The sequence below is a fragment of the Mustela putorius genome, unplaced genomic scaffold (genome assembly GCF_011764305.1).
Source record: "Mustela putorius furo isolate JIRA1106 unplaced genomic scaffold, ASM1176430v1.1 tig00004007_pilon_pilon_pilon, whole genome shotgun sequence".
Taxonomy (NCBI): domain Eukaryota; kingdom Metazoa; phylum Chordata; class Mammalia; order Carnivora; family Mustelidae; genus Mustela; species Mustela putorius.
Window position 1 is genome coordinate 2,162,043 of NW_025422145.1, and position 19,296 is coordinate 2,181,338.

General features: G+C 50.7%; 1 protein-coding gene across 3 annotated transcripts in view; it reads right to left on the bottom strand.

Moving 5' to 3' along the window:
• Positions 1–19,296, bottom strand: part of XYLT1 (xylosyltransferase 1) — a 299,030-nt gene that overhangs the window by 142,287 nt on the left and 137,447 nt on the right. The window contains exon 1 of one of the 3 annotated variants that reach the window (XM_045071918.1): positions 16,044–16,176. The exons of the other annotated variants lie outside the window; for them this stretch is intronic. Within the exon in view, the coding sequence (XP_044927853.1) occupies positions 16,044–16,046 (3 nt within the window). The 5' untranslated portion in view covers positions 16,047–16,176. Of the gene's footprint in view, positions 1–16,043; positions 16,177–19,296 lie in introns of those variants that run through there. 3 annotated transcript variants of the gene reach the window in all.

A 19,296-nucleotide genomic window follows, 5' to 3' on the forward strand; every position in this document is an offset into this window, starting at 1 on the left:
TCATTCCGCAGACTTTAATTGGGTGCCTTCTTCCTGCCAAGCATGGCAGAGGCCAAGGCCCAGGTGGTAAATTAAGACATTCTTCCGGCTGCTGGGGGAGTTCAGGCACGGGAGACGCAAGTGGGCACGCATACCCATTACTTCAGTGCATGATGTGCATGATGAGAAGTGATGTGGGGTATGGTTTGGGACTCATCAAGGACGTGGCTCCAAAGAGAGGAGCGGAGGCTTCCCCAGAGAAAGCGATTTCCCAGCCCAATCTAGAGAAGAAAAGAGCTCATCCATGAGGCAGACAAAGAAACCAAGGGCGGGAGATAGCAGCAAACCACAATCTTGGTAATAACAACCATCGTCACTAACATTTATCCTGAAGATAGTGCTCAACACTCAACACAGATTGTCTTTAAAGATCCCAGAATGGGGGCGCCTGGGTGGCTCAGTGGGCTAAGCCTCTGCCTTTGGCTCAGGTCATGATCTCAGGATCCTGGGATCGAGTCTCTGCTCAGCAGGGAGCCTGCTTCCCCCCTCTCTCTGTCTGCTGCTCTGCCTACTTGTGATCTCTCTTTTTCAAATAAATAAATAAAATCTTAAAACGATATATTAACTAACTCGACGGGGCAGGGGGTCGGGGGCATCCTTTCACAAACGTCGTGATAAATACCTTAACAATGTTAAGTATAATTTTATTTCCCAATTATACTTCAGTAGAGCTAGGGAGAAAAAGTCCCAGAGAACTATTTTGTCATTAAGATGTCATTAAGTAACAGGTCCCACATCACACATGGTTACTAAAGCCCACCCCTCAGCTTGCAAGGAGCATTAAGGACCAGCCCTTCTGAATGCCCCACGATTTCCAAGACGACCCCTAGGGGGTGACACCACCACCACCAGAGACCCTGGAAGAGAGCGCTTGATCCCTAAGAGTGCCAAAAGTCCTCAAGCAGGAGAGCGTCAGCAGGGAGAGATTGGCTTGAACAACTCAGGTCCTTGGATGAGAGTCCATCCCCGCCTCACGGTCTCAGTCTCGGTTACTTGAGATGAACCCCAGCTCTGGACCCCAAACCCTGCCCCGCTCTTCATCGTGGCTTTCGTGTCCCACAGCCTTCTTTACTCCTCCGGCCTCCAGGTTCTGGCCGTCACCCTCTTAACACTGTCCGACCGAGGTCCTCCAGCAAAGGGCCCTTAAGGAGACAAACGGGCCTCCTGTTGATCAAAGACATCCAGCTTTCAGACCCATCCTTTCCATCTGCTGGGCCCCGTCCCCAGCCCCGCACCCCGCCACGAGTGTGGAATGAATGACACACTTGTAAGCTCATGACTGCGGAGTCTCTGAAGAAACGTAAATGCTCACGGAGCCAGCGATATAAATAAAGAGAGACGCCTGTAAATAAATAAATATATACACAGCCACACATACACAAACCCAATTAATTTACAGCATCTGAAAGCCTGAGCCACTTGGGGTGGGGAGAGAGAGAAAAAGAAAGAGAAAAGAGCCTAATACTGCCATCCATGTGATTTCAGAACTGAGCTCCCCAGGCAGCTGCCAATAAATTATTTTTACTATGCAGAGGTACAAATGAATATGCTGCTGCCACCCCCTAAATCTCCTTTACGAGCATGTGTTTGCCTGGGCCCCCTCTACCAGGGACAGGGGCTCCCGGGCAAGTTTTCATTGGCCACGTTCCCAAAGAAGGCTGAGGCTCTGCCGTCCCCCACCCTGCCAATGGCAGGCGCCCCCACTCGTGCTTCCTGCTTCCTCGTGAGCTCGGCATGACACGGCCAATGGTGTCTCTCCTGGAGGGCCCCGGGGAAGAAGGGACAGGCCGTCCATCCTATTGAGGAATGACTGCTACCTTCTGGACTCAGGGTCGCCGCGGCTGGTGGGAAGGATGCGCCCTTTTCAGCCACACGGTTCACGAGGCCCTGACATCAAGCTTCGGGGGAAGATGAAAACCTCATTGCGACCGACTTTAGGGTGTACTGCCTAAACATTCCAAAAGGAACATTCTGGACACGTTCTTCAGGGGTGGTGGGTCTGACGTGCATTTCCCAAACTGCCTAGTGAGGAGGCAGCGATGGGCAGTCACGGCCACTCAGACAAACGGAGCGTGTGGCCAAGGACACCCTCTGGAAGAGCTCTCACAGACCGGAAACCTAGCTCTGCCACTCACTACCTGTGTGACCTTGGGAAAATTAGTTAACCTCTCTGAGTCTTGGCTCCTTCGTAGGTGACATGCATATAATTGTATCTACACCCCCTACGGCTGACGAGAAGACGCGCTGACCTCCCCGGGGCAGAAGCACACTCCAGCGCACAGAGGCCAAGAGTCAACGCAAGGCAGCTGTTACTCCATCCAGAATTCGACCTGCGGGGACATTTCACGAGCAAATTCACGCCCACCAACGGAGTACCGAGGGGATGCTAGCCTTGCCCTGGGCAGCAGGCCTAGGTCAAGGACTAAGCCAGGTGCCTACCTTCAGGAAATTCCCCTTTTAGTAAAGTAAGCAGACAGCCAGTTCACCAGCTCAACGAAAAGGTAAGAACAGTGTAGGTGGCACTGGGGACACCACGCCGAACGTCACTTGTATGTTTTTATCCACCCATTTACAAGATGAGAGGCCAGAGGCTCCGAGAGGTTATCTCAGCCAGTAGAGGAGCCAGGCAGTGTGGCCCCAGAGCTGAGAGAGTGAGCGGGGTTGGGGGTCTGGGTGACGGGTCAAAGGTTGTTTCCGCCTCCTTGTGCCCCTCCCGTTCTGGGAAGTGACACGTGCCACCCAGGCAGGCGGAAGACTCGCTCCTGGACAAGTTCCTTATCCGAGGGGCCGAGAGGGAGCACCTCTCCCGGCATGACCAGCCCTGCCTTGAACTCGTTCCTCTTTACCCTCAAACAGCTCAAGAAACAAACCCAGCCGCAGGTGGTTCTGGGAGACCTGGGGGGACCACAGTTGTTCAGGCCACTAGGTGGCTCTTTCTGTGAACTTTCGGTGTGCGCGGGGCTCACCTTAACGAGGCTGTGAAGGAAGGCAGCTTTCTCCCTGGACAGAACGTGTCTCTGAGATCCTCAGCTTCTGGGGGCCCTCCCGGGGCTCATCAGGTCTCCTGGCTGCCTCACCGCCCCAGGGCAGGTCAGCTTTTCCCATAAGGCAGTATTCCCATCAGGATTTCTCACTTAAGAGGTGAGTTGGCAAGACAGGGACTCCCACGCAGACCACAGAACACAGACGTCCAAGTCCCGGCAGGCCCCCCAATGATGCAGGGCCGCGTACTTTGCCAGCTTTATGATCCAGCCCACCGCCTGTAATCCTGAACGTCTGCTACATGGGAGAGTGCCTACTGTTTACTCCCCTTGGTGAACCCTCACCTTTATCTTTGATGTGGGGGATATTATCATCCACACTTGATGCAAGAGGAAACTGAGGCTGGGCAGAGGTGGTGATGGGACTCACCCAGCATCACATGGATGGGACAGGACAGGGTTCAGACTAAGCCCAGGTCTGATTCCAAAGTTTGTGCTCTGAACTTGCCAGCCTCAACTCTCAAGGGGACTTTGGCAGTGTTCGAACTCAGGATAACGGGAAGGATGGACCGTGAACATTCCGCTCCTGGCTGGGCCTTGGGAAGAGAACAGAAATTCATCTGTTGCATCCCCACGTCTGAAGTCAAGACCAGGAGAATCCTAGCTGACAGCAGGTGTTCAGGGTTTTATACAGTCCTCTGTTCCCCGATGCACCCGTCACCATGGCTGCTGGACCAGCATTTTCTATGCATTCTCCTACACTTGACCCGCCTAACTGCCCTAGCAGGAAGCACTGTGGGCCAGTGGGCAGGGGACATGAGCACTGAAGTGGACCACTTGGGTCCTGGTGCCTTTTAAATGCTCTGTGACCTCAGGCAGGCCTCCTGGCTAGAATCTATAAGCCAGTCTTAGGACTGGTATGAGGAACAGATCAGTCCAGGCTGGCCAAGCACTTAGCGCAGCACCTAGAACACAAATCAGAGTTGTTCACAGTATTCCTCTTAGTAATAGGATACCCCTTCTGACAGATGAGTAAACTGAAGCTCAGAGAGGTCAAGACACTTGCTCAAGACCACAGAGACTGGGGATTTAAACCACGGTGCCTGACTCTGAACTCAAGCTCATACCTGCTCCCCACCCATAACAGCCCCCTCAAGCCACAGACTGGCACTGAGCTGCCTCTGGTTAGGAGTACAAGACCTAAGAAAAGGGGGCTAGCAGTTTCTCTAGGGGCATCAAAGCCTGAAATTTTAGATCCACCTTGGGCTCGCTCGCTCTCTGCGGAGAACAGACTGAGGGGGTCAGTTTCATGAGAGTGTCCAGTTCCATCCATCTCCAGGCTACTGATTGTTCTGGTAGGACAGACGAAGAAGATCAAGAGGGTCAGGCTGGGCCTCCTCAACTTCCCCTTTCATATGTTAATCATCACTTGAGGCCAAATTTCTATGTGCTTATGGCTACTAGACAGTTACTAAGGGGGCCCTGCAAGTCTTGGAAGATCACACCCCACCTTTGCTGGGCAGAGCTTCGCGTATTATTGGGTACCTTGGCTTCATTCAGACTCCAGGGGTCGGCTTATCTCCACCCCCTGGGTTTCTGTCCTCTTGCTGTCCCTCTGTCCATCTGTCTCTTATCTCCCTCTCATCACATTGTCCCACATCATTCTGTGATCAAAAAGCTGCCTGTGGCCTGTGACATTTATAAAAGTTGTTCTGAAGAATTCAGGCAGTAAAATTTAGTGGTTTTTTTTTTTTTTATTGTTTTCTAAAATGGATCTAAATATCTTCCTAATACCAAACAAATAGAAAAACTAAGATCCCTCTGACTTATGACATATTTCAAAACATGTCGAAAATACAGAATAATAGAACACCCCCAGGTAACAATTTTGCCATGCTTGATTCAATTCTTCAAAGAAATAAAACTTTATAGATATGGTTGACGTACTTCCTACCGCTCAACTCCCGTTTCTCAACAACCCAGAGGTCACTTCTATCCTTCACAGCCATGCATTTATATCTTTAGTAAATATGTATGTGTCCACAGACAATATATAGTATTGCTTTGTGTGTTTATAAGGTTGACAAAATGGCACCACGCTCTAAATATCCCCTTTGAGATTTGCTGGTTTGGCACAGTATTTTATTAGCCATTCTGCCCCTCCTCCTCTCCCCTTTGTTTCTGCTTTTCTTGATTCTTCTTTCCTCCGATGACCTGATGCACTGAGAATGGGCAGCAGCTTTTGACCTACAGGTTCTCAACTCTGCTTACCTGTTTGAATCACTTGGAGGTTTAAAAATACTGACGCCTGGTTGCAACCATGGAGGTCCTCTGGGCTGGGGCCTGGGAACTGGGATTTTTCGAAGCTCCCCCAGTGATTCCAATGTGTAGCCAGAAATGTGACCCGAACTAGGTCGGCCAGGCCCAGACACCAGAGGAAAGGAAGCACCGCCCATCACCAGCCCGTAGCGCTCAGTAGAACAGCGGTGGAAGGAACGGAACGGGAGGCAGGCATGGGAGCCACAGCCTTCGGTCCTACCCCCGGTATTGGCTCTGCCACGAACCCTCTGGACCCTGTTCATCATCCTCACACTGGGTATGCTGGGGTAGGATAATACTTTCTAATGCTTCTGCCATTTTGCCATTTACTTTATTTTAATTGGCCACCACTTAAATGTATACACTTATAATGTGAGAAAAGGTTGACTGCCGTGGGATCTAAAATCTGGACACAAAGAAAAAGTCGTGGTGTTATTGCAGCCCAGCTAGATCAAGCTGCCTGCCTAAGGCTAGGAGCCCAGGGCAGCTGCCTGTGTTACAAAGGAAGAGGGGTGGTTAGGCGTTAAAGATGCAGGAGCACCAAGCTGAGACAGTCTCTTTGGCGTAATCAGAAACTGAGGGGCGTAACGAGGCACTCACATTCTCCCTGGGGAGTTCAAGGTTATTTAATGTCTGTGGAGTGCCCCTAAATCATCTTGGGTGCCACAGTAGGCCACACAGCCCTCCTGGAAAAACACAGATCTAGCCCACCCCTCTGGTTCCTTATCACTGGATGCTCTAGGATCCCAGAAATCTCTGGCCATGCCTGGGATTACAGAGCAAGAAAGAGCAGTGACGCTTCTAGCCATCCTCCTAGTCTGAGGGCTGGTCAGGAGACCCAGGCCGGGCTATGCTTGCCCGTCCTTCCCGACAGGGCTGCTTTCACGCCCCGAGCTCTCCATGTGACTTCGCCTTCCACTTCCCTGCTTTGTACGCCAGAACCGTTCGAGGCACCTTGCAGGGACTAAATCAGGTAACCTCACGGCAGCCCTTGGGGGCGAACACTGTCAGCATTCCCATTGCAAAGATGAGGAAACTGAGGCACAGGAGGTACACCGACTTACCTAAGACCCTCGCCGTCCCCCTATGTCCCAGCCAGTAAGCAGCACCTGACCCCAGTGCATGGCTGCCCGTTCCCCAGTGGCCGGGGGCTGCCAGCTGGCTGTCCTAATTGCTTCACAGATGTGGCTGCTTCAGGGAGCCAGGCGGGGAGAGAGGGGGGAAAACATTTTTAGAAATTATTTCCGACAGGCTACCAGATACTAAAATAACAACATTTGGTTTGTCTTGCTAGCTGGAGGCAAAAATCAGCTCAGGTGGAGGAGGAGGCTGCAGGCAGAAGGCGGACAAGGCCAGCTGGGCCGGTTCCGGGAAGGGCCCGGTCCCCCTGTCCCATCACGGGATGATACACCATGAGAGCTCCATCTTGGGACAGTCGCTGGCAGGGGGAGAAGGGGCTGGGTCTTCAGGGATGTTAGTGTGGGGACTTCCAGAAGGCCGGAAAACCCTGCCGCACATGGTGCCCGATGAGTCATTTCAACTTCAAGGTGCAAGGCTGGAGAATACAAAATGAGTAACACAGGCCAGGTGGGGGCGGCGGGGAATGTTCTTTAGGAAAGCAAGAATCAGTATCTACTGCACACGCGCTGCGGCCACTGTTGCCAGGGATTTCCACATTTTACCTGCATTTGAACATTTCACTCTCCCACGGACCCTGAGAGGTAGTTACTGCCATCGTGACCTCAACATTTCCCAAGACAAGGAAACTGAGGCACAGAAAGGCTAAGCCACCTACCCTAGGCCACACAGCCAGGAAGCAGCGGAGCCAGAGCTTGAACTCCAGAGCCCACCACCTCGCAACTCCCCGCGTTTCGTGCATTTCTCTCCATTTCTCCAACACTTCCCAAGTGCCCGGTCCTGCCTGAGTGGATCAGAATGAACGGGCACAAAGTGTCCTCTCTTGGAAGGACAGAGGGAACTGGCCCTGGAAAACTGACAGGCTGGCAACGTCTGGAGGCAAAGCCAAGCCAACGGGAGCAGATGGAGCCCAGGCGGCAGATGTTAATACAGTTTGCCTTTTCCATATGCTTTTCTGTTTAGCTGTAATAAGTGAGTCGTTCTTTAATATCTGTCAGGAGCTGAAACTCCAAAGGCCGGTGGCGGTCACGTGACTCAGAAAGACACAGAGGGAAACTGGCTGGGCCGTCCCATCGCATCAGAGAAGAAGTGTGCAGAGTGTCAAGAAAGATGCCAAGTACAGCGTGGTCCAGGCCATATGCATACACACACACACACACACACACACACACACACACACACTCTCACTCACTCACTCTCCTGGTTTATCGTGCCAGCCAGATTCTCTCTTGACATTTGAGAGTCTTTGAAAGCCCATATCGGTGTCCTTGCTATTCAGCAGTAAGTATTAAGTGGAATTTCAAATTTTGCCTTTGGAAAAAAAAAAAAAAGAACCAGCTCCAATTTGAAAATATACAAATGGCTCAAAATGCTTTGCTACTTGGGATGTGCAAAGCAATCACAGCCTATGTTCGTGATGAAACGTAGCCAGAAAATTCTGGTCATTATCTGGCTTGTTTCTGGATCCTTCCTGTGTCCTGCATCAGACACCCGGCCCCAATACCAGCACCCGTGGATACGTGGTCTCAAACTGCTATTGGTGGACACTAATTTTTCCGTCAATATTTCCATTTGAGAACAACGAACTATGAGTCTCAGACAGGGTCTCACCAACTTCCCACTTTCCTGTAGGATATCGCTGCAATTCTGTTGACAGCAAGAACCACCCCCCCCCCCCCCACCGCCTCCAGGAGCACAGAGGGAATGACCCCTGGTCTTCACTGTTCCACCAGAGGAGGTAGGAGACCTGAACTGAGCACAGTATTACACCTTACTAGCCGGGTGACCTTGGACAAGTTACTTCTAGCATCCGTAAGCCTCAGTTTCTATCTCCGTAAGATAGGAAGAACTAGCACCTGCCTCAACAGGCTTTTTGGTGAAGATCAAAAAAGAAAACGTAGCTAAAGTTCCTGGCATAGTGACAGGCGCACAGCCCACACTCAGAGAAAGGTGACAATTACTATTTGTCATTATTATGGTTCTGTCTGTTACTACTCTTTCTTCTTCATTCATCTCACCAATACTCAAGCACCTTCTACACGACACCCATTATTCTAGGTGCAAGGCGGCGAACTAAGGAGCTCCATGGAACTTGCTTTCTCCAGGCAAAGTGGAAACAGAGCCCCCACAGCTGTAAATACGCCATGATGTGGGGCTGAGACCTTTAGAGAAGCGTGAAGCAGGAGAGAGGTGGCGGATGGCCTTTCGGATGGGGGTCAGGGAAGACGGCTCTAGGCAGTGACATTCAGGCTGTGGCCGGGTGACAAGAAGGCACTGACACAAGATGTGGAGCAAGCAGCACCAGGCAGGAGGAACGGTACTAGCCACAAGGCCGAAGTGAGCTGGGGCTGTGTGGGCGGTGTCATAGGGTCTGAGGTGTGACCACACAGGGAGACAGGGGTCTGATGGCGACGGGCCTTGCTGTTCCTGGTGAGGAAAGGTGCACTCATTCTAAGTGCCCTGGGAAGCCACTGCAGGTTTTCTGAGCAAGGAGTATGTCATGATCAGCGTGATGTTTCAGAAAGGTCCCTGGGGCTGGGACAGGAGGGGCCCTAGTGCTCACCGCCTGCTGTGACACGACATGGCAGAGAGAGGAAAGGGCGGCACAGGGTGGAGACAACCCTCACCAAGCCAGGATGATCAGAACCCACCACCCTGGCATGGCTCCAGCCTCTCGCCTTCTCGCTGAAGCGATGCCCAGGATGGGCTGGGGACAGGCACAAGCGAGACAGGAAGTGACAGGCACGTATTTAATGGTTTTTGGCTGCAAGCTTGGGTGACCATAATCACCCAGCACCCCATTGTGATCTCACACCAGTAAATGGGCCTAAATCACAATTCTAATGAGTCTCAAGTACCGGGCTAGAGCTTATTAATTGGAAGCTCCCCAGAAGCCTTAGGTACCCACAGTGGGCAGGGGCAGGGGTGGGGGACTGCTTCTCATCTGCTGTCAGGAGGTCCCTGGCGGCAATCTTCTGGTGACTCAGTGGCAGGATTAATGACTTTGGCATTTCCCACCAGATCTGGGGCTCTGGTACTTTCTGACCTTGTCATCCGATAGGCTCAGAGGAGGAGGTGCCCACCTGCTGAACGGGCAGCGGTGCGCCCCTGCCTGGAACCGAGAAGGAGCACAGAGGCCTGGCTGCAAATTCCAAGGGAATGCCTGCAAGTTCCCCTCCTGCCGCCGCCTCGGCCGCACTGTCACTCACTTGCAAGCAGCGTTCACGGGGCTCCTGCTTTCCACCTCCTGTTTTATGGCTGTGTTCTTCCTCCCCTCTTCCTACAGAGCTCTGCTCCTAGGTTCACGACAGAACTTTCCACACTGCTCCTAGGCTTACTTGGTAGCATGGGTATCGCTCCACCCAAACATGCCCTTTGGAGAAGAATTTATTCAGGTTTGTAAGCCCCAAGGGTCTAGCCCCAAACCTGGCATGTGTGTACGTGTGTGTGTGTATGCACACGTGTGTGTGTACACACAGACGGATTATGCCATCACCAGCAGCAGCAGCAGCTAATCTCTGAAGCTGAGCACGTATGCCCCCATGTGTGCGAAACACTTAACTGGCATCATCTCTCCTAACCCTCATCATCACCCTATGACCTAGATCTCTTATTAGTCCCATTTTACAGATGAAGAACCTGAGGTTTAAAATGGCTAAGAAACTTGCCCAAGGTCACACAGCTAGCAACTGGGGGGACTGGGGACTGGAGCCAGAATGGTTTCAGCCCATAAATCAAACGCCCTCACCACCACACTTCCTTGAACGGGTGGCCGGTGTGGGTTGATGGTGGCCGGTAGTGGGTGGGAAGGTAGGGAGGTACTGGCTAGATCATGACAAAGGAGGACGGCAGATACGGAGTTAGAGAAAATGAATCAAGTCAGACAATCTCTTCGGTATCTTGGTCAAGCAGTGCAAATGCCCATCAGCCTGGGACAGCTGCTCTCCCTTGCCCTCCCAAACCATCCACCCTCGGGCATCCACCGGCTTTTTCATGGCAGATTCTCCCGCTCAGATGGACTTGTCACCTACGTGGATCCTTGGCCAACCCAGCACTATAGCTGGCTTAGATAGGGGTGCCTGGGAGACTCGGTGGGTGAGGTGTTTGACTCCTGGTTTCAGCTCAGGTCATGATCTCAGGGTCCTGAGACTGAGTCTCACATCCAGCTCTATGCTGGGTGTGGAGCCTGCTTAAGATTCTCTCTCCTCTCTCCCTTTGCCTCTCCCCCCTTAAAAAAACTGGCTTAGATAAAGGCTAATACTCATGGGCTAACTCAATCAGCACCTTACATGCATTAACTCATTTGATCCTCACAATGATTCCATGGGAAGGTATGATCAACACTGTTGTCCCAATTTCTTTTTTAAGATTTTATTTATTTATTTGACAGAGAGAGATCACAAGTAGGCAGAGAGGCATGTGGGGGGAGGGGAAGCAGGCTCCCCACTGAGCAGAGAGCCCAATGTGGGGCTCGATCCCAGGACCCTGAGATCATGACCTGAGCTGAAGGCAGAGGTTTAACCCACTGAGCCACCCAGGTGCCCCATTGTCTCAATTAAAAAAAAAAAAAATGAATAAACTGAGGCAAAGAAGGTTTAAGTTGCCCAAGGTTTTACAGCCAGGAATTGGCATGGTGGAATATGAGCCCAGGCCATTGTGCAATCATTGTTTATTGGACCTTTATACTATATACACTATTCTAAGCATTCTACAAATACTTTGTGTTATAAACAAACTTACGATTCTGGTACTCTCTTTATCTCTGGTTTTGTAAGTGAGATAACTGAGGTTCAGAGAGGCTAAACCTTCTCAATGTCGCCCAGATCAGGCCACTGTTCACTTTGTGAGAATTACAAAAAGAATTGCCTCTTACTCCAGGCAATTGCCATCCAGAGTTTAGGTGCCTGTCTTGATGATTAGAGCGCTAGCTGAATTTTCACTCCTACTTACGCCTTCGTGCAGTGTACATCCTGGACAACTGTACACAGAAGCAATGTACACCCAGCTAATAAATGGCAGAACTGAAATCCCAACCCAGGTCTGACTTAGATCTGGTTTTAGATTACTACAGATATTCCATCACATACCTTAGGCCATCATTTCACTCCTTTTAAACCCAAAGCTAGATTTAACCCCATGCAAGGTGGCTCAGAAAATGCCTCATCCAGTATTTCTGAGCGGGCAAAAGCCCAGTAAAGTGTGCTGGCTGTGAACAGATGCTTCCAGAAACGACCTGTTCCATCCCCAGGGATTGTGACCACATCATCACAAGCTCAGAAAGAGTCTGGGCTCACAGAAGGCATCTCTCCACCGTACAACACCCGTCCAGTCCTTGCGGTGGGTAATGCGAGGGCTCTGTCTCCCCACCTCAGTCAGGCAGGCACTCTGCACAGTGACCCTTCCTGATCTACATTGTCAGATTGCAATTTAGCCGTTCTGAGGATTCTGCTCGAGGCTTCTACAGCCAAGAGCCTGCTGCTGGGGACGGTCCCAGGGCCCTAGACTTCGGGCAGATGTCACTTTGCATTAGAGGCCCACTGTGCCGGACCCTGGAATCTGTGCTAAATGTTCCCAAGAGAGAAGTCAAACAAGGAAGTGGGGAAGGGCAAGGGGCAGAGAGAAAGATGAATGGAGGGAGGGAGTGCAACAGGGGAAACGGAGAGATGGAAAGAAAGAAACACAATCTCTCAAGAAAAAAATAGGGATACAATCCCCAAGTCTGTCTGGAATGCAGAGACAGGTCCTTCTGCCTGCGAGTGGAAATAATAAAAAAGAGCTTACTTTTATCAACCCCTTAGTTACAAAGACCAACGGGGAGCTTAATATGTGCCATGTACTATATTAAGCAAACTTCTTTCCACAGGGGACCTGTAACGGTTAGCTGTCCTTCCTTGACTAAGAATGGTGCCCTGCCCGAGCAGGGAGGCCACAAGATAAACCAATCGCCAGCAAAAGCCTCAGAGGAAAAAGAAGCCTCACTCGTGTACCGGTGTGGATTTATGCGCCGCCTGTGTGTCAAGTATTATGGGTGATTCTTTCCTACTGGAGCCCGGTTTATTCTGAGTACAGTAGACTGAATATACTGGATATACCAAGCAATGGTCTGTGGTACCCATGACCTTGGCAGTGTGACTTCGCATCTCCTCCCAGAGAGGTGAGGTCTATTTCCCCACACTTGGAATATGGCGGGACTTAAGAACTTGCTTTGGTCGAGAGACGTGATGGAAATGATCCTGCTTCAGTTTAAGTTTGGCTTCAAGAAGCCTTGCACGTGTGCGTTCTCTTTTTCTCGGAACCTTGTTACCACCATGTGGACAAGCCCAGGCTCATCTCCTGGGGGATGAGAGAACACGCAAGAGGAGTCCACACATCCCAGGTGAGCCGATCCTACGGCAGGCTACAGCAAACGGAGCCCCACACAGAAGAGCCAGCCAAGATCAGAGGAGCCACCGCTGAGACCACAGAACCTCTAACTGACCCAAAGGCCTGCAAGCAATAATAAACAAAACCGCTTACTGCTTTATATGGCTAAGTTTGGGGTACTTTGTGTAATTGCCCTAGTGATCCAGTGCAGAGTGAGAGCAGTCATAAACTGCATGTTAACAAGTGGGCGTGGCTGTGTTCCAACAAAACTTTATTTACAAAAACAAGTAGAGGGCCAGGTTTGGCCTGTGTGCTACAAACTGCCATCTCCTGCTCAAGACCACTTCCCTACACCCTCACCCTTTGTGCCAGCCCTTCTTCCTTTCCCTGTTGTCTTACTCTTCCCTTTCTCTAGGATTTTGATGTAACACCCCTCAATTATCTTCTGCCATTTTCATACTCTATTCCACGACATGTGACAACTAACTCTAAACCCAGCGTCTTTGTTTCCCCAGCGTGTGTGTGACTCGACTCCCTAATTTTGCAAATCTCTGTCATTTCCAAAAATCAGTTTGACTGATATGTTTTCCCAATGTTAGGTTGATCGCTCTCTGGGTTCCCTAGGTATGGGAACCTTAAAAAGTTATGATTGTATTCTAAATCCAAGATCCAACATCATCACTGTGACAGTTGGGAATGCAAATTACTCCTGTTCAGAACATTTTTTTAGAAGTTTCAGTTCTGTAGCTACAGATATTTGACTCGCTGTGTAACATTCCCCCCTCCCCCAAAGATCCAGAGTGATGCAGAAGCAACTCGGAGAGCTGTTTCATCACCCCCCACACACACCCCGTCTCTGGGGCAACCTCTCTCTAAGAAGCAGGAAAGGCACATGATGATGACTTCTTGCAGAGAATCAAAATTGGGCTTGGGGAAAATGAAATCCCCAAGGTTTTCAGTGTTAAGGAAACTCATCTACCTCATCCCCAAAATAGTGTTACAATAGATTTCGATTTCTCCACCTCTTTCTGGCCCTTTCCACTTCTCTGTTGCCCTACTTAGGATATAGAACCTTGTTGGCAATTAAAGTGGACTGTGAGCTCTGTTATTTTTTCCCCCAACTGAAGGAAAAAAAGAAAAAAAAAAAGACTTGGGAGTTTAGCAAAAGGAACTCATCCAATTTAGGAGCTGAGAGCCACGTCTTGAAAATTTCATCCAAGGTAAGTCAGGGCTAGTGTCAAACTTTCCATAATGGTTAACAACCTCCTAAGTGAAAATAAAAATGTCTATCTGGACTGATTTTAAGTTTTAAAGTTCCAACACTAGGAAGGCAGAGGAAGGTCCATCTTGTTTCTCATTATGGTTCAATTTCATTTCCAAGAAGGGCCGGGCCCCAGTCCCAGCATCTGGCACTGAGCGCGGGGCTTCTGGGGATCTCCATGACCATGAAGGCCAAGTACAAAGTGGAAAGAGATGCCTCATAGAGCAGGGTCCCTCGACTGCATGGAGGTACCAGTGATTCGTGTCCAGAAATGCCTACTGTACTTGGGGTGCCTCAAAAGTCCCATCCACCAAATGAAGAAACCCCAAAGCTTGCCACAAAGCATGCACCTGTCAACGTTCCTGGATGAACTGCACCTGCTCCATGCCAGAGGCAATATTAATCGGGTTTAACATAATTATCTCCATTATACAAAGAAACTAAGACCAAGGTCAAAGGTCCACAACCAGTGAATGACAGAGCAGAAATTCACAACCCCCTCATCTGACTTCAGAGGCTTCTCTTAATCAAGACAAAAATCACTGATACAGTGAATGATCCTATTTGTGGCGTGACCAGGGATAGGTGCTAACAATGTCCTGTATTGGTCAACACCCTTAGCTCCGCCACCAAGCTCCCATCGCCTTCAGGTCATCTGAAAAATGAGTTGTTTTTAAAATAGGACTTGAATTTGATGAGCAGCATCGGAGAAGCCACAGGGCCTCTGAGGTTGGCAGGCAAGAGATGATCATTTCCCATTATACAGATGTGGTAACTGAGGCCTAGGGAAAGGAAACAGCCTGCCCACCAGCCTACTTGTGGCCCAGCCAAGAAGGGCACAGGTACTGGCCTTCCAAGCCATGGCCAACAAAGGGATGTGGGTTTGGCTGGGCTGAAATGTGCCCAACTTGATTTTGCACAGTCCTGACACACCCGAAGGGCAGGGACCCTGTGAGTCCATCAAGCTGTGTTTTCCTAAAGCTTTAAAACTGAAAATATGCCTCATATTTTGGGGGTACACTGAAAAGGGGTGCTATGCTGAAAGATGCTTGAGTAAAAGACATATACAAACACTGATATAGCTGGAAATTGTGTTTTGTAGCTCCATAGTTATTTACCTCTGTCTTCCACATTACAAAAAACCTTAAGCAAAACCCACAGTCCAATGACTGAAAGAGACAAAACACAGGAGATAGAGGGCAGTAAGGAAGGGCATCAAGACAAAAGATCCTATATGAAATTTAATTTTCTATCAGGAACATGATGAACATCCAGAAAATTACCATATGTCCTGGGCACTTGTGAGATGGAGAACCAATCTCTGAGCTTCCTGGCAGGCAATGCAAAGAGGGAAACATAATGAGTTACTCGACTCTTGTGTCACACATGGGATTCCTCACTTTGCCAAAAAGACTCTTGGTCATTCCTCCTTTTTTGGTACCATTAGCTGTGGTCCATGTCCCAGATATTTGTTCTGTCTCTGTATCTATTGAGTGGATCTGAAATGACCGGCAACAAGGTTCTGCAGAAAGGCTTCTGGAATCAGAGGAGCTGGCTGGTCTGCCACCCTGATCCTATCAAGTCTTTACTTACTGAGTGTCACCTGAACAGACTGCCGATGAAGAAGTTTAAAACCACTTTGGTAAGAGACTGTGCCACCAGAATAGCAATGGGGAAGCAAGCAGAGAAAAGTCAGATTCCCATGCAAATGACAAAACGCACCTCTGCGTTGATGTCATCTCCATGGGGCCACCATTTTTCTGAAACCCTTTCCTGTACAAAGTGAGGCAGGTTGGAATAAGGAGATGCTTCCCGGCTTCTCTCTTTGCCCTACCTAGTCCCACTGGGTAAGGCTGGGATGCTCCCGCAGTTGATCTCAGCCCCAAGCAGGGAGTAGGCCACGTGACAGAGGGGTGGGGCAGGAACCAGACTCTGGTACTTACCATACTGTGGGCTCCGTGCAATGGAGCTCTACACGGGGTCGGGTTCCCAAAGACATGGGAGCATTGTGGGGCCAAAATTCAGATCTGCAGCAAAGAGAGTAGAAACGTCCCTCAGCCCCTCACCCCTGCCCTCCTCAAGAGCCCTGGGCTTGGCAGCAGCCTTTTCCCAGAACTGTGTGCTGGGCGACTGGAAGCTGACTGCCTACCTACTACACGAGCTGATGTGCAGAGATCCTAGGAAGACAGGAGGGCAGAGGGGTGGGCGATCAGCAGCACAGGGCACCCTGCCACCCCTGCATTTAGTAACCGGTGATGATCCCAGAACCCTGTTTAACGCCCAACAAGTGGTACTGAGTCTTTCCTTTCACCGACCTGCAAGCATTTCCCTAAAGCAGCCACCACTTAGCAAAGCCACTGTAGTTCCCCTAGCATGGTTGTACCAATTAAATAATGTGACACTTCGGAGGCAAAAAGCTATGTATTTACTCCCAAACCAGAGGCCTGAGGGCTCTTACTTAAAGATTACAAGTGTGTGTGTGTGTGTGTGTGTGGATCTCCTTCTTAAGAGTCAACGTACATGACCACTGTTTGCTGTTCAGAAAGGCCATCACAAAGGGGCTGCAGGTGCACAGCCCTGGGGACAAGAGGAAGCGCATCCAGGTGGCCACGAGGGGAGAGGGCGCCAGGGGTCATGCTCCCAGCCCAGCCTTGGAGAGCAACGTGTTTCGATCCCACTACTGCGGGATTTGGAGCTACTTCCTCTAACTCTCTGCACCTCATTATCCTCATCCACAAAATGGGGCCAAGGGAGCTCCTACCTAGTGGCAGAGATTAACGGAGATGAAGCGTTCAAGCGACAATGATTAGGAATCCCCAACTGTAGCCTCAAGGCCAAAGGCAGAGCAACCACCCGGAATCAGTGCAGGCTCTCCCTGCAGGGGCTCATCCTTCTGCTCAGCGCAGCCTGAGAAATCTGCTTCTGCCCTAGGCTTTACGCGTTACCAACAAAGCTTGGTGGGGGGCGGGGAGCATTGGGGAGGAAGGAAAGGTTTCTGGAAAACCTGGTTGCTGGGCCCCACTTGGAGGGTGTCACTGGCAGCTGAAGATGCCAGTCTGAGGACAGGGTCTCTCGGGGCCTGTCTCAAGGCTGCTCCGTGCAAGGGACAAATGAGGGGCTCGCTAGCCGGCCTGATGCATCCAAAGACGTTTTACTGCTCGAAAGTACAAAATAAGCAGAGTGCGGGTAACTAAACACTATTTTTATCGCCGCTCTCACACGCTCAGGCCCCAGGCAAAAGCTGGTGCCGGATGGAGGCCGGTAGGGAAATGTGTGTTCAGAGCGAGGGGCGGCCTGAGTACCAACGCGGCCAGCGGGGGGCTGGGCGGCTGAGGCTTCCAGGGGCCAGTGGGGCCTGAGGGGTACAGGGCATGGCCACACGGGGACACAGAGCAGGGCTCACCTGACGGGAAGAAATGCGCGTCTCCCCGAATCCAGCCCTGCGTCCGGCCGCCCTGCGGCAGCGCCCTGTGTCCTTTACAAGCGTCCTTCCCCTTGGCGCCAGGGACAAAACTTCGCCTCCAGTCTAGCCAGGTCAGGTCTGAATTACGACAGTTCTGAGCTCCTTCAGGGCAGAAACCTCATCTGGCATGTTCACCATTATATTCCAGTAAGCAGATAATGCCTGACACATGCATACAGCAGGCACTGGGTAAATATGTCCCCAAAGAAGTGTTATCCAAGGGTTTGCGGGGAGGGGGGGCATCTGTGAACAATGCAGAGAAAACTCTTGTCCTCAGATAGGGAGACAAACAAAAAATAATGTGCACAATAGGGTAGAAGAGAGCAGGAGAAAGGGGGGTTAGGATGTTGGGAGGGACGGGTGCCTTCTTTCGAAGGACAGTCAAGGTCAGCTGTGAATTGAGAGGGTGGGATTGTGAGCAGACACCTGACAGGGAGGAGTGAGCAGCAGTGTGGATATCTGGGGCAAAGAACATTTCAGGGAGCGGACCCGCAGTGCAAAGGCCCTGAGGTGAGAGCATGCCCAGAGCGGCCCACCTCACCAGTGGGGATGAGCAGAGAGGAAGGAATGCAAGAAGTCAAAGATGAAAAGCAGGAGGTTAGGTCAGAGAAGGAATGGGGGCTAGATCATATAAAGCCTTCTAGAACTGTGGTTTTCAATGGGAATAGTTCTCTCTCTCTCATGGCAGTCTTGCATGTCTGGAGACATTTTTGGTTTTTGCCATGGCAGGGGTGGGGTGGGTGCTGGCGTTAATGGGGAGAGGCCAGGCACACTGCTAAACATCCTCTGATGCACTGGACAGCCCCACAAAGAATCACCCAGCCCACAATGTCACCTAGTGCAAGTCTAGGCCACTGTATGGACTTTTTGGCTTTTGCCCCAAGTGAGCTGAGATTATTTGCTGAATGAATGAACCAGAACACAAATGGTAAGTCAGGAGTGTTTCATCTTCCTCAGAGCCCTTTCTCCTATTAATAGAGTTAGGAAAAAGGGAGAAAAGAATAGAGAACAGGAGAAAAGAGGCCTTTCTTCCTGCCAAAGGCACACAGTGGAACTCCTGCTTTTGAAATGTCCTACTTTACGTGCAATCTAAAAGGACGCCAACTGTCTTCTGGCCTGATGACAACAGAAGGAACTTCCTGGAAAGCTGGCTATGGTAGGAGGTGGCCAGAACCTGCCTGAGGGGAACCCTCCCCCCCAATCAACAGTAAAAACCAGGTTTATGGGGAACTGGGCTGTAACCTCTGGGGCCCCAGTGGAGAGCAGTTCAACATTCATTTCTCCCCAAGTGAAGACAGGGGACAGAGTGGTGGCTGGGCTGGTGGCTGCCTGACTGCCTTTGCTTCTAATCACCAGGTCTTGGCCAAGCTACTCCTAGAAACCTACAGTCTCGCCTATATTTCATGTGGGTGATTAAATCAAGGAGGACTTCATCCCCCATTCCTGCCTCTGAGTTTGTGAATAATCAAAGGCTAATTAGCCAGCGCCCCATGGGACAAGGATTTAGCCATGCAAGATGTCTATGAGGCTCCAAAAATAAACTGAGAAGTGGATCTGACTTGAGCGCCAGCAGGGATCACCAGGGACGAGGTCAGCTGGGGCCGAATCCGGGTGGATTTCTCCAGGGCGAGGCTGGACCCTTTGGCTCCCATCAAAGACACACAAGGACAAGTCACTGAGGAGCTGGCCTTCCTCTGCCAGCTCATGGATCAATCCTCTCAAAGCATTAAGAA